This window comes from Pseudopodoces humilis, chromosome 1 (genome assembly GCF_049639895.1).
Source record: "Pseudopodoces humilis isolate 2021_Gansu_Grassland_sample_001 chromosome 1, ASM4963989v1, whole genome shotgun sequence".
Lineage (NCBI taxonomy): Eukaryota > Metazoa > Chordata > Aves > Passeriformes > Paridae > Pseudopodoces > Pseudopodoces humilis.
In genome coordinates, this window is record NC_142200.1 from 472,436 (window position 1) to 486,768 (window position 14,333).

The 14,333-nt window shown below is 61.3% G+C and overlaps 1 protein-coding gene across 1 annotated transcript; it reads right to left on the reverse strand.

Moving 5' to 3' along the window:
- Positions 1–4,326: 4,326 nt before the first annotated feature.
- LOC106629034 (uncharacterized) lies at positions 4,327–13,290 on the reverse strand. The gene is made up of 8 exons (XM_088060469.1): positions 12,999–13,290; positions 9,035–10,653; positions 8,868–8,940; positions 7,417–7,557; positions 6,777–6,866; positions 6,033–6,096; positions 5,074–5,218; positions 4,327–4,539 (listed from the first exon to the last, which is right to left on the reverse strand). Exons 2-8 carry the CDS (start codon positions 10,589–10,591, stop codon positions 4,444–4,446), a joined length of 2,166 nt encoding a protein of 721 aa, XP_087916595.1. The 5' UTR covers positions 10,592–10,653; positions 12,999–13,290; the 3' UTR covers positions 4,327–4,443.
- Between the last annotated feature and the right edge of the window lie 1,043 nt (positions 13,291–14,333).

Sequence of the window (14,333 nt, forward strand, 5' to 3'; positions counted from 1 at the left end):
TGGGGCAGCCCCCAACCCTTCTATGGGGCAGCCCCCAACCCCTCTATGGGGCAGCCCCCAACCCTTCTATAGGGCAGCCCCCCACCCTTCTATGGGGCAGCCCCAACCCTTTCTATGGGGCAGCCCCCCAACTTTTCTATGGGGCAGCCCCCACCCCTCTATGGGGCAGCCCCCACCCCTCTATGGGGCAGCCCCCCCCAGACACGCACAATCCATGGGGCAGCCCCTCACCCACTCCAGCTATGGGGCAGCCCCCCGACTCCAGCTATGCACCCCCCTATGGGGCAGCCCCCTGACCCTGCTATGGGGCAGCTCCCCACCCCCACCCCTCCCCCAGCCTTCAATAAAGCTTCTGCGCCCCCCAACTCCCGCCTGCTGTCTTGGGGGAGGGGAGGGGGGACAGGGACCCCCCCCAGGGACCCCCCCGGCCCCACGGAGCCCCCCAGGGCTCTGCCCCACAGATCCGGGGGGAGGGGAGGGGACCCCAAACCCTGGGAATGGGGGGGAGCCCCCTGTGCCGTGGGGGCTGGGCCGGAGGGGCTGGATCGGTACTGGATCGATACTGGGTGAGACTGGATCAATACTGGATCGATACTGGATCGATACTGGGTCGATACTGGGTCGATACTGGGTCGATACTGGATCAATACTGGATTGATACTGGATCAATACTGGACAGATCAATACTGGATCAATACTGGGTCAATACTGGATCGATGCTGGATCAATACTGGTTCAATACTGGATCGATACTGGACAGATCAATACTGGATCGATACTGGGTGGAGACTGGATCAATGCTGGATCAATACCGGATCAATACCGGATCAATAATGGATAAATGATGGATCAATACCAGATCAATACTGGGGGATTTGGACCCGGTGTTTGAGTTGGGGCCGTTTTGTTCCTTCTCCAGCCTGAGCGGGACCCCTGTGCTCCCAAATTCCCAAATTCCCGAATTCCCGAATTCCTGAATTCCCAAATTAATGAATTCCTGAATTCCTGATCCCGAATTCCTGATCCATTCCCATTCCCATTCCCGTTCCCATTCCCGTTCCCGTTCCCATTCCCATTCCCGTTCCCATTCCCATTCCCCCATTCCCATTCCCGTTCCCGCTCCCATTCCCGTTCCCGTTCCCATTCCCGTTCCCATTCCCGTTCCCATTCCCGTTCCCATTCCCGTTCCCGCTCCCATTCCCATTCCCGTTCCCATTCCCATTCCCGTTCCCGTTCCCATTCCCATTCCCATTCCCATTCCCATTCCCGTTCCCGTTCCCGTTCCCATTCCCATTCCCGTTCCCATTCCCATTCCCGTTCCCGTTCCCGTTCCCGTTCCCATTCCCGTTCCCATTCCCATTCCCATTCCCGTTCCCGTTCCCGTTCCCATTCCCGTTCCCATTCCCATTCCCGTTCCCGTTCCCGTTCCCGTTCCCGTTCCCGTTCCCATTCCCATTCCCATTCCCATTCCCGTTCCCATTCCCGTTCCCGTTCCCATTCCCATTCCCGTTCCCGTTCCCATTCCCATTCCCATTCCCATTCCCATTCCCATTCCCGTTCCCGTTCCCATTCCCGTTCCCGTTCCCATTCCCATTCCCGTTCCCATTCCCATTCCCATTCCCATTCCCGTTCCCATTCCCGTTCCCATTCCCGTTCCCGTTCCGTTCCCATTCCCGTTCCATTCCCATTCCCATTCCCGTTCCCATTCCCATTCCCATTCCCGTTCCCGTTCCCGTTCCCGTTCCCGTTCCCGTTCCCGTTCCCGTTCCCATTCCCGTTCCCATTCCCATTCCCATTCCCATTCCCATTCCCATTCCCATTCCCATTCCCGTTCCCATTCCCGTTCCCATTCCCATTCCCATTCCCATTCCCGTTCCCATTCCCATTCCCGTTCCCGTTCCCATTCCCGTTCCCATTCCCATTCCCGTTCCCGTTCCCATTCCCATTCCCATTCCCATTCCCGTTCCCGTTCCCATTCCCATTCCCATTCCCATTCCCATTCCCGTTCCCATTCCCGTTCCCATTCCCGTTCCCATTCCCATTCCCGTTCCCATTCCCATTCCATTCCCGTTCCCATTCCCGTTCCCATTCCCATTCCCATTCCATTCCCGTTCCCATTCCCGTTCCCGTTCCCGGCTCCGGGCCGGGATCACATCCCAAGCCCATCCCCCACTGGAGAATTCCACAGTTCCATCCCAAACGGATCCAAACCGGGATCGGTGCCCGATCAATGCCGGGCTGGTGCCAGATCAATACTGATCAATACAGACCAATACAAATAAATACAGACCAATACAGATCAATACAAATCAATACAGTTCAATACAGACCAATACAAATCAATACAAATCAATACAGATCAATACAAATCAGTACGGATCAATGCCGGATCAATGCAGATCAATACTGGGACTGATACCTGAACAATACCAGGCTGATCCCGGATCAATGCCTGATCAATACTGGGACTGATCCCGGATCAATGCCTGATAATACTGGGACTGATACCCGATCAATGCCTGATCAATACCGGGACCGATCCTGGATCAATGCCTGATCAATAACAGGCTGATCCTGGATCAATGTCAGATCAATACCGGGACCAATACCTGATCAATACCTGATCAATACCTGATCAATGTCAGATCAATACCGGGACCGATCTCAGATTAATGTCAGATCAATACTGGGACCAATACCCGATCAATACCCGATCAATACCCGATCAATGTCAGATCAATACCGGGCTGATCCTGCCCCAATAGAGGATCAATGCCCAGTTCTGTGTCCAGTTCAGTGTCCAGTTCTGTCCAATCCAGTGTCCAGTTCTGTGTCCAGTTCTGTCCAGTCCAGTGTCCAGTTCTGTCCAGTTCTGTCCAGTTCAGTGTCCAGTTCAGTGTCCAGTTCTGTCCAGTTCTGTCCAGTCCAGTGTCCAGTTCAGTGTCCAGTTCTGTCCAGTCCAGTGTCCAGTTCAGTGTCCAGTCCAGTGTCCAGTTCTGTCCAGTTCAGTGTCCAGTTCTGTGTCCAGTTCAGTGTCCAGTTCAGTGTCCAGTTCTGCCCAGTTCAGTGTCCAGTTCTGTCCAGTTCAGTGTCCAGTTCAGTGTCCAGTTCAGTCCAGTTCTGTCCAGTTCAGTGTCCAGTTCAGTGTCCAGTTCTGTCCAGTTCAGTGTCCAGTTCTGTGTCCAGTTCTGTGTCCAGTTCTGTGTCCAGTTCAGTGTCCAGTCCAGTGTCCAGTTCAGTCCAGTCCAGTGTCCAGTTCTGTCCAGTTCTGTCCAGTCCAGTGTCCAGTTCAGTCCAGTTCAGTGTCCAGTTCTGTCCAGTCCAGTGTCCAGTTCAGTGTCCAGTCCAGTGTCCAGTTCTGTCCAGTTCAGTGTCCAGTTCAGTGTCCAGTTCTGCCCAGTTCAGTGTCCAGTTCAGTGTCCAGTTCAGTGTCCAGTTCTGCCCAGTTCAGTGTCCAGTTCAGTCCAGTTCTGTCCAGTTCTGTGTCCAGTTCTGTGTCCAGTTCTGTCCAGTTCTGTGTCCAGTTCTGTCCAGTTCTGTGTCCAGTTCAGTGTCCAGTTCAGTGTCCAGTTCAGTGTCCAGTTCTGTGTCCAGTTCAGTGTCCAGTTCTGTGTCCAGTTCTGTCCAGTTCTGTGTCCAGTTCTGTGTCCAGTTCAGTGTCCAGTTCTGTGTCCAGTTCTGTCCAGTTCTGTCCAGTTCAGTGTCCAGTTCTGTCCAGTCCAGTGTCCAGTTCTGTGTCCAGTCCAGTGTCCAGTTCTGCCCAGTTCAGTGTCCAGTTCAGTGTCCAGTTGTGTCCAGTTCTGTCCAGTTCAGTGTCCAGTTCTGTGTCCAGTTGTGTCCAGTTCTGTGTCCAGTTCAGTGTCCAGTTCAGTGTCCAGTTCTGTGTCCAGTTCAGTGTCCAGTTCTGTCCAGTTCTGTCCAGTTCAGTCCAGTTCAGTGTCCAGTTCAGTCCAGCCCAGTGTCCAGTTCTGTCCAGTTCAGTGTCCAGTTCAGTGTCCAGTTCAGTGTCCAGTTCTGTCCAGTTCAGTGTCCAGTTCAGTCCAGTTCTGTGTCCAGTTCTGTCCAGTTCAGTGTCCAGTTCAGTGTCCAGTTCAGTGTCCAGTTCAGTGTCCAGTCCAGTGTCCAGTTCTGTGTCCAGTTCAGTGTCCAGTCCAGTGTCCAGTTCAGTCCAGTCCAGTGTCCAGTTCTGTGTCCAGTTCAGTCCAGTTCAGTGTCCAGTTCAGTGTCCAGTTCAGTGTCCAGTTCAGTGTCCAGTTCTGTCCAGTTCAGTGTCCAGTTCTGTGTCCAGTTCTGTGTCCAGCTCCGTGGCCGGAGCCGTGTCCGGTTGTGTCCAGTTCTGTGTCCGGTTGTGTCCAGCTCCGTGGCCGGAGCCGTGTCCGGTTGTGTCCAGTTCCGTGTCCGGTTGTGTCCAGCTCCGTGGCCGGAGCCGTGGCCATGCCGGGGTCAGGGGTCAGCGGGCCCCACGCGCAGGCGCAAGGCCACGGGCAGGTGGTCACTCAGTGTGGCCAGCTGGGTGATGACCGAGAAGCCGGTGACCTCCTGTGGGGACAGAGGGGTCAGGGTGGGGTCACTGTGGGGTCACTGGGGTCACTGTGGGGTCACTGTGAGGTCACTGTGGGGCCACTGTGGGGTCACTGTGGGGTCAGTGTGGGGTCACTGTGGGGTCACTCTGGGGTCACTGGGGTCACTCTGGGGTCACTGTGGGGTCACTGGGGTCACTGGGGTCACTGTGGGGTCACTGGGGTCACTGTGGTCACTCTGGGGTCACTGTGGGGTCACTGTGGGGTCACTGGGGTCACTTTGGGGTCACTGTGGGGTCACTGTGGGGTCAGTGTGGGGTCACTGTGAGGTCACTGGGGTCACTGGGGTCACTGGGGTCACTGTGGGGTCACTGTGAGGTCACTGGGGTCACTGTGGGGTCACTGTGGGGTCACTGTGGGGTCACTGGGGTCACTGTGGGGTCACTCTGGGGTCACTGGGGTCACTGGGGTCACTCTGGGGTCACTGTGGGGTCACTCTGGGGTCACTGTGGGGTCCCAGGGGTCACTGGGGGGTCACCCAGGGGTCACTCACAGTGGGCAGTGCCGGGTCCCTCCGCAGCAGCACCACGTCCACTCTCCGGCCCTGCCACGGCCGCTCGGCCATCGGGTCCGGAGCTCCGCTGGACAGGATGGGACCGGCCAGGAACTGACCACGACCCCACGGCTCGGACAGTGTCCTGAGGGGTCACCCAGGGGTCACAGGGGTCACACAGGGGTCACTCAGGGTCACTCAGGGGTCACACAGGGGTCACACAGGGGTCACTCAGGGTCACACAGGGGTCACTCAGGGGTCACTCAGGGTCACCCAGGGGTCACACAGGGGTCACTCAGGGTCACTCAGGGTCACTCAGGGGTCACACAGGGGTCACTCAGGGTCACTCAGGGGTCACACAGGGTCACAGGGGTCACACAGGGGTCACTCAGGGGTCACTCAGGGTCACTCAGGGGTCACTCAGGGGTCACCCAGGGGTCACTCAGGGTCACTCAGGGGTCACACAGGGGTCACTCAGGGTCACTCAGGGTCACTCAGGGTCACAGGGGTCACTCAGGGGTCACTCAGGGGTCACTCAGGGTCACTCAGGGGTCACTCAGGGGTCACCCAGGGGTCACTCAGGGTCACCCAGGGTCACTCAGGGGTCACCCAGGGGTCACTCAGGGTCACTCAGGGGTCACCCAGGGGTCACTCAGGGTCACTCAGGGGTCACTCAGGGGTCACTCAGGGGTCACCCAGAGGTCACAGGGACATGGTGACACAGGGGTCACTGGCACAGGTGACACAAGGACAAGGGACCCTCCCCCCCCACCCTGTGCCCCCCCAGTCCCCAATGTCCCCCCAATGTCCCCGGTGATGTCCCCAGTGATGTCCCCAATGTCCCCAATGTCCCCCCAATGTCCCCAGTGATGTCCCCAGTGATGTCCCCAATGTCCCCAATGTCCCCCCAATGTCCCCAGTGATGTCCCCAGTGATGTCCCCAATGTCCCCGTTGTCACCTCTCCATCTCCTCAGGGTTGGACACCGGCTCCTCGTAGATCTTGAGGCAGTTGAGCAGCGTCCCTGGGGACATTGGGGACATTTGGGGACATTGGGGACATTGGGGACATTGGGGATGTGGAGGGACTTTGGGGACACTGGGGACATTGGGGGACATTGGGGGGACATTTGGGGACATTGGGGACATTGGGGACATTTGGGGACATTGGGGACATTTGGGGACATTGGGGACATTGGGGACATTTGGGGACATTGGGGACATTTGGGGACATTGGGGACATTGGGGACATTGGGGACATTTGGGGACATTGGGGACATTTGGGGACATTGGGGACATTTGGGGACATTTGGGGACATTGGGGACATTGGGGACATTGGGGACATTTGGGGACATTGGGGACATTGGGGACATTGGGGACATTGGGGACACTGGGGACATTGGGGACATTTGGGGACATTGGGGACATTGGGGACATTGGGGACATTGGGGACACTGGGGACATTGGGGACATTTGGGGACACTGGGGACATTGGGGACATTTGGGGACATTTGGGGACATTGGGGACATGAATGGGACCCCGGACATGGGGAGGGGACAGGAGGTGACAGCGGGGTCCTCGGTCCTCGGTGACAATGGGGTCCCTGGGAGGTGACAGTGGGGAGGTGACAGTGGTGACCCCGGGGAGGTGACAGTGGGGAGGTGACAGTGGTGACCCCGGGGAGGTGACAGCCGTGTCCCCACCGATGGCCCAGGGCTGGTCCTGTCCGGGCCGGCGCCGCGCGGGGTCCCAGAACTCCTGGAACAGGAGGTGCTGCTGGTTCTGGGCGTCACCTGCGGGGACACGGCGCTGCTGTCACCCCCCGTGTCACCCCCAGTGTCACCCCCAGTGTCACCCCAGTGTCCCCCCAGTGTCCCCCTGTGTCACCCCCCGTGTCCCCCCCAGTGTCCCCCTCGTGTCCCCCCAATGTCCCCCCAATGTGCCCCCCAATGTCACCCCCTGTGTCCCTCCAATGTCCCCCCCTGTCCCCCCCAATGTCCCCCAATGTCCCCCAATGTCCCCCAATGTCCCCCAATGTCCCCCGATGTCCCCCGTGTCCCCCAATGTCCCCCCAATGTCCCCCGGTGTCCCCCGGTGTCCCCCCCTGTCCCCCCAATGTCCCCAATGTCCCCCCCTGTCCCCCCCTGTCCCCCCCAATGTCCCCAATGTCCCCCCAATGTCCCCCGATGTCCCCCCAATGTCCCCCCCGGTCCCCCCCCCTGGCCCCCAATGTCCCCCCAATGTCCCCCCAATGTCCCCCAATGTCCCCCCGTGTCCCCCCCTGTGTCCCCCAATGTCCCCCAATGTCCCCCGATGTCCCCCGATGTCCCCCCGTGTCCCCACCCCGGGAGCAGTTGTCGAAGTTGAGGTCCCCACAGAGGACATCGAAGGCCACCAGGTCCCCCGGCTGCTCCTGGTCCCCACGGAAGTCCCGGAGCCAGCGCAGGGACAGGGACAGCTGCTGGTCACGGATGGTGGCATCGGCTGGGACAGGGACAGGGACGTCATGGGGACATTGGGGACATTGGGGACATTGGGGACATCATGGGGACATTGGGGACACCATGGGGACATTGGGGACATCATGGGGACATTGGGGACACCATGGGGACATTGGGGACATCATGGGGACATTGGGGACACCATGGGGACATTGGGGACATTGGGGACATTGGGGACACCATGGGGACAGGGACATGGGGACAGGGACAGCTGCTGGTCAAGGATGGTGGCATCGGCTGGGACAGGTGACAGGGACATCATGGGGACATTGGGGACACCATGGGGACATTGGGGACATCATGGGGACATTGGGGACACCATGGGGACATTGGGGACACCATGGGGACAGGGACATGGGGACAGGGACAGCTGCTGGTCACGGATGGTGGCATCGGCTGGGACAGGGACAGGGACGTCATGGGGACATTGGGGACATTGGGGACATCATGGGGACATTGGGGACACCATGGGGACATTGGGGACATTGGGGACACCATGGGGACATTGGGGACATTGGGGACACCATGGGGACATTGGGGACATCATGGGGACATTGGGGACACCATGGGGACATTGGGGACATCATGGGGACATTGGGGACACCATGGGGACATTGGGGACATTGGGGACATTGGGGACACCATGGGGACAGGGACATGGGGACAGGGACAGCTGCTGGTCAAGGATGGTGGCATCGGCTGGGACAGGTGACAGGGACATCATGGGGACATTGGGGACACTATGGGGACACCATGGGGACACCATGGGGACACCATGGGGACATCGTGGGGACATCGTGGGGACATTGGGGACATGGGGACATGGGGACAGGGACAGCTGCATGTCATGGATGGTGGCATCGGCTGGGACAGGGACAGGGACATCATGGGGACATCATGGGGACACCATGGGGACATTGGGGACATCATGGGGACATCATGGGGACACCATGGGGACATTGGGGACATCATGGGGACACCATGGGGACACCACGGGGACATCACGAGGACATGGGATCTGGAGAAATGGGGACAGACACAGGGACATGGGGACACAGGACATGGGGACACCACGGGGACAGACACAGCCACACCCATAGGGACACCAGGGGGACACAGCGACAGAGGGACACCGAGGGACAAGGACACTGGGACACAGCCGGACACCGCCCCAACACCCCGAGCCCCTCCCCCAGTGCCACCCCCACCGTCACCGTGTCCCCCCCCGTGCTGTCACCGTGTCCCCCCATGCCACCGTGTCCCCCCCCGTGCCGCCACCGTGTCCCCACTCACGCGCGGGCGCCTGCAGGTGGGTGCAGCCCAGGTACCCCACGACCCTCCGGCCCTGCCGCGTCCCCAGCAGCACCTGGGGGCACCAACCGTGGTCACCGCGTCACCTGGGCCACTCCCCGTCACCCCCCCCCCCCCCCCCGGTGCCCCCCCCCCCGCCGTCCCCTCACCTGGGCCACCAGCAGCCCCTTGTTGGCCAGCGCGTCCTCGCGGGCGGCCACGGGGAAGGGGTGGAAGCGGGCGGCGGTCAGCGGGAAGCGGCTGGCCAGGAGGAGGCCGCTGCCCATCACCCGCAGCCGGCCGCAGCGCAGCCCCCCCGGCCCCACCCCCCACAGCACGTAGGGAAAACGGCGGCCCAGCTGCCGGCGCAGGGCGGCGGCCGCGGCGGCGTCGAACACCTCCTGGAGGCACAGGAAGTCGGTGTCCGGCGGGACGCGGGCGGTCAGCACCGGCGGCATGGGGTCGGGCAGCGGGATCGGCCGCTCCGGCCTCGGAGATGGGGAGGGTGCCGGGGTGGGTGCAGAGTCAGCGCTTGGCCGAGGGTTGGTCATCGGTGTTGGGTTGGTCATCGTTGGGTTGGTCATCGTTGGGTTGGTCATTGTTGGGTTGGTCATTGTTGGGTTGGTCATTGTTGGGTTGGTCATCGTTGGGTTGGTCATCGTTGGGTTGGTCATTGTTGGGTTGGTCATCGTTGGGTTGGTCATTGTTGGGTTGGTCATCGTTGGGTTGGTCATCGTTGGGTTGGTCATTGTTGGGTTGGTCATCGGTGTTGGGTTGGTCATCGTTGGATTGGTCATCGTTGGGTTGGTCATCGTTGGGTTGGTCATTGTTGGGTTGGTCATCGTTGGGTTTGTCATCGTTGGGTTGGTCATTGTTGGGTTGGTCATTGTTGGGTTGGTCATTGTTGGGTTGGTCATTGTTGGGTTGGTCATCATTGAGTTGGTCATCGGTGTTGTGTTCTCCATCATCGTGCTGTCCACCATTGTGTTGTCCACCATTGTGTTGTCCACCACTGTGCTGTCCATCACTGTGCTGTCCATCACTGTGCTGTCCACCACCACCTCCGGCCACACCCCCACGCTGCCCTCAACCTCCGACTGACCGCCCGCCGTCCGTGCGTCCACCCCGGCGCGTCCCCCCCGAGCCGCCGTCCCCCCGTAACCTCCCCCCTTCCCACGCCCCATCTCCAGCAACCCCTGGCGACACCCAGAACCTCCCTCGGCCTCTCCGGCCGCCGGCCGCTGACCGCCGCTGAGTGTCCGGCCGATGACCGCCGCTCTGCGCCGGCCGTGTCCGAGGTTGCTGAACCTGGCCAGGCCGTCGGGCATCAGGCACACGTTGGCGCTCAGGAAGGTGAAACCTCTGGGTGTCCGCGCGTCCCACGGCCGCGGCGCGGCCGCTCCGGCCGCGCGCTGCTGGACGAATGACCGGCGTTTGGCCTGAGCCGGGAGCCACAGCGCCAGGCCCAGCAGCGCCGGCGGCAGCGCCAGCAGAACCAGCAGAACCAGCGCCGCCGCCGCCGCCAGCCCGCTGGCCACGGCCAGGCAGTGACCGGCCCGGTGGCGCCGCCGGCTCGCCCGCTGGGCCGTGGTGGGCCGCAGGGACAGCAGATGGTCCAGTGCCCAGTAGCCGGGGGCCAGCAGAGCTTCGGCCAGCGCGGCCAGCGCGGCCAGAGCCCGGTTGGGGAAGGGGGCGTCGGGCAGAGTGGACGGAGGTGGCCACGGCATGGCCTGGGGGTCCCGGGGGGCTCCTGGGTCCGGCTGGGGGGCTCGGGGGTGGTTGGTGGGACCTGTGGAGGAGATGGCGGTGAGCGGGGAGGGGACACCGGAGTGGTCGGTGTCACCGGGAGGGTCCCCGGATGGAGAGGGACACGCGAGAACCGGCAGAGGGACCCCTGGGAACGGCGAGCGAGACCCCCGGGAAACCCAGAGTGAGACCCCCAGAGCCCTGGGGACCTCAGAGACCCCCTCCCCATTCTGGTCACTGTGGTCACTGCGGTCACTGTGGTCACCTGGTCACTGCAGGAAACCCAGAGACCCTCTGGAGTCCAGAGGAACCCAGAGTGAGACCCCCAGGACCCCCGGGGAACTCAGAGTGAGACCCCCTCCCCATCCTGGTCACTGTGGTCACCGTGGTCACTGTGGTCACCTGGTCACTGTGGTCACTGTGGTCACTGTGGTCACTGCAGGAAACTCAGAGTGAGACCCCCAGGACCCCCGGGGAACTCAGAGTGAGACCCCCTCCCCATCGTGGTCACTGTGGTCACCTGGTCACTGTGGGAAACTTGGAGTGAGACCCCCGGGAGTCCTGGGGAGCTCAGAGACCCCCTCCCCATCCTGGTCACTGTGGTCATTGTGGTCACTGTGGTCACCTGGTCACTGTGGTCACTGCAGGAAACCGCGAGTGAGACCCCCGGGGAACCCAGAGTGAGACCCCCGGGACCCCCGAGGAACTTGGAATGAGACCCCCTCCCCATCCTGGTCACTGTGGTCACTGTGGTCACTGTGGTCACTCAGTGGTCACTGTGGTCACTGTGGTCACTCAGTGGTCACTGTGGTCACTCAGTGGTCACTCGGTCCCTGTGGTCCCTGTGGTCACTCAGTGGTCACTGTGGTCACCCGGTCCCTGTGGTCACTGTGGTCACTCAGTGGTCACTCGGTCCCTGTGGTCCCTGTGGTCACTCAGTGGTCACTGTGGTCACTGTGGTCACTGTGGTCACTGTGGTCACTGTGGTCACTCAGTGGTCACTGTGGTCACTGTGGTCACTCAGTGGTCACTGTGGTCACTCAGTGGTCACTGTGGTCACTGTGGTCACTCAGTGGTCACTGTGGTCACCCGGTCCCTGTGGTCACTGTGGTCACTCAGTGGTCACTCGGTCCCTGTGGTCCCTGTGGTCACTCAGTGGTCACTCAGTGGTCACTGTGGTCACTCAGTGGTCACTGTGGTCACCCGGTCCCTGTGGTCACTGTGGTCACTGTGGTCACTCAGTAGTCCCTGTGGTCACTCAGTGGTCACTGTGGTCACTCAGTGGTCACTGTGGTCACTGTGGTCACTCAGTAGTCCCTGTGGTCACTCAGTGGTCACTGTGGTCACTCAGTGGTCACTGTGGTCACTGTGGTCACTCAGTGGTCACTGTGGTCACCCGGTCCCTGTGGTCACTGTGGTCACTGTGGTCACTCAGTAGTCCCTGTGGTCACTCAGTGGTCACTGTGGTCACTCAGTGGTCACTGTGGTCACTGTGGTCACTCAGTAGTCCCTGTGGTCACTCAGTGGTCACTGTGGTCACTCAGTGGTCACTGTGGTCACTGTGGTCACTCAGTGGTCACTGTGGTCACCCGGTCCCTGTGGTCACTGTGGTCACTGTGGTCACTCACTAGTCCCTGTGGTCACTCAGTAGTCCCTGTGGTCACTCAGTGGTCACTGTGGTCACTGTGGTCACTGTGGTCACTGTGGTCACTGTGGTCACTCAGTAGTCCCTGTGGTCACTCAGTAGTCCCTGTGGTCACTCAGTGGTCCCTGTGGTCACTGTGGTCACTCAGTGGTCACTGTGGTCACCCGGTCCCTGTGGTCACTGTGGTCACTCACTAGTCCCTGTGGTCACTCAGTGGTCACTGTGGTCACTCGGTCACCGCAGGAAACTCGAAGCGACGCCCCCTCCCCCACCCCGGCCACCGTGGGAATTTCCCCTCCCCCACCCCCCCAAACCCCCGTGGGAAACTCACCTGGCCGGAGCCCCTCCCCCACCCCGGCCACCACCGTGGGAATTTCCGGCGGCCGGGAGCTGCCCCTCCCCCTCCCGCCACCGTGGGAACCTCCCGGGAATGTCACCTGTCCCCGGGAATGTCACCTGTCCCCGGGAATGTCACCTGTCCCCGGGAATGTCACCTGTCCCCTCCGGGAATGTCACCTGTCCCCGGGAATGTCACCTGTCCCCTCCGGGAATGTCACCTGTCCCCGGGAATGTCACCTGTCCCCTCCGGGAGCCTCCAGCGGCGGGGGAGGGGCACCGGACCACCCCTCCCCCCCCCGGGACCCCCTCAGGTGGGTCCGGCCAGGAGGAGCCGCTCCCGTCCCTTCCCCTCCCCCACGGTGGTGCCCACCTGAGCCCCCAGGGACCCCCCGGGACCCCCTCACCTGGCCTGGGGCTTGGGGGGGGTCAGGAGGCAGGTGAGTCCTGGCCAGGTGAGGCCCAGCTCCTGATCTTGTCCAGGTGAATCCCAGCCAGGTGAGTCCCCTGAGCCTGTCCAGGTGAGTTCTGGTCCCTGAGCCTGTCCAGGTGAGTCCCAGCCAGGTGAGTCCCCTGAGCCTGTCCAGGTGAGTTCTGGTCCCTGAGCCCGGCCAGGTGAGGCCCAGCCAGGTGAGTCCCCTGAGCCTGTCCAGGTGAGTTCTGGTCCCTGATCCTGTCCAGGTGAGTCCCCTGAGCCTGTCCAGGTGAGTCCTGGTCCCTGAGCCCGGCCAGGTGAGTTCCGGCCAGGTGAGTCATGGCCAGGTGAGTTCCAGCCCCTGAGCCCGGCCAGGTGAGTTCCCTGATCCCAGCCAGGTGAGTTCCAGCCCCTGATCTTGTCCAGGTGAATCCCAGACAGGTGAGTCCCCTGATCCTGTCCAGGTGAGTCCTGGCCCCTGATCCTGACCAGGTGAGTCATGCCCAGGTGAGTTCCGGCTCCTGAGCCTGGCCAGGTGAGTCCCAGCCAGGTGAGTCCTGGTCCCTGAGCCCAGCCAGGTGAGGTCCAGCCCCTGATCCTGTCCAGGTGAATCCCAGACAGGTGAGTCCCCTGAGCCTGTCCAGGTGAGTCCCCTGATCCTGTCCAGGTAAGCTCCGGCCAGGTGAGTCATGGCCAGGTGAGTTTCAGCCCCTGAGCACAGCCAGGTGAGTCCCCTGATCCTGTCCAGGTGAGTTTTGGTCCCTGAGCCTGTCCAGGTGAGTCCCAGCCAGGTGAGTCCTCTGATCCTGTCCAGGTGAGTCCCAGCTCCTGATCCTGTCCAGGTGAGTCCTGGTCCCTGAGTCTGTTCAGGTGAGTCCCAGCCCCTGAGTCTGGACAGGTGAGTCCCAGTCAGGTGAGTCCCCTGATCCTGTCCAGGTGAATCCTGTCCAGGTGAGTCCCCTGATCCTGTCCAGGTGAGTTCTGGTCCCTGAGCTTGGCCAGGTGAGTCCCGGCCAGGTGAGTTCTGGTCCTGAGCCCAGCCAGGTGAGTTCTGGCCAGGTGAGTTCCGGCCAGGTGAGTTCCGGCCCCTGAGCCCGGCCAGGTGAGTCCCATCCGGCCGGGCTGGTCTGACAGGTTCACAGCAGGGCTGGTGACACCTCACCTGGGCTGGAGAACCTCACCTGGGCTGGGACACCTCACCTGGGCTGGGACACCTCACCTGGGCTGGAGAACCTCACCTGGGCTACCGGGAGTGGCTACCGTGGCTGCCAGGCCAGCCGGGTGACAGGCGACAGTGACAAAACATCCGCCCGGCCGCGTTCCTGTC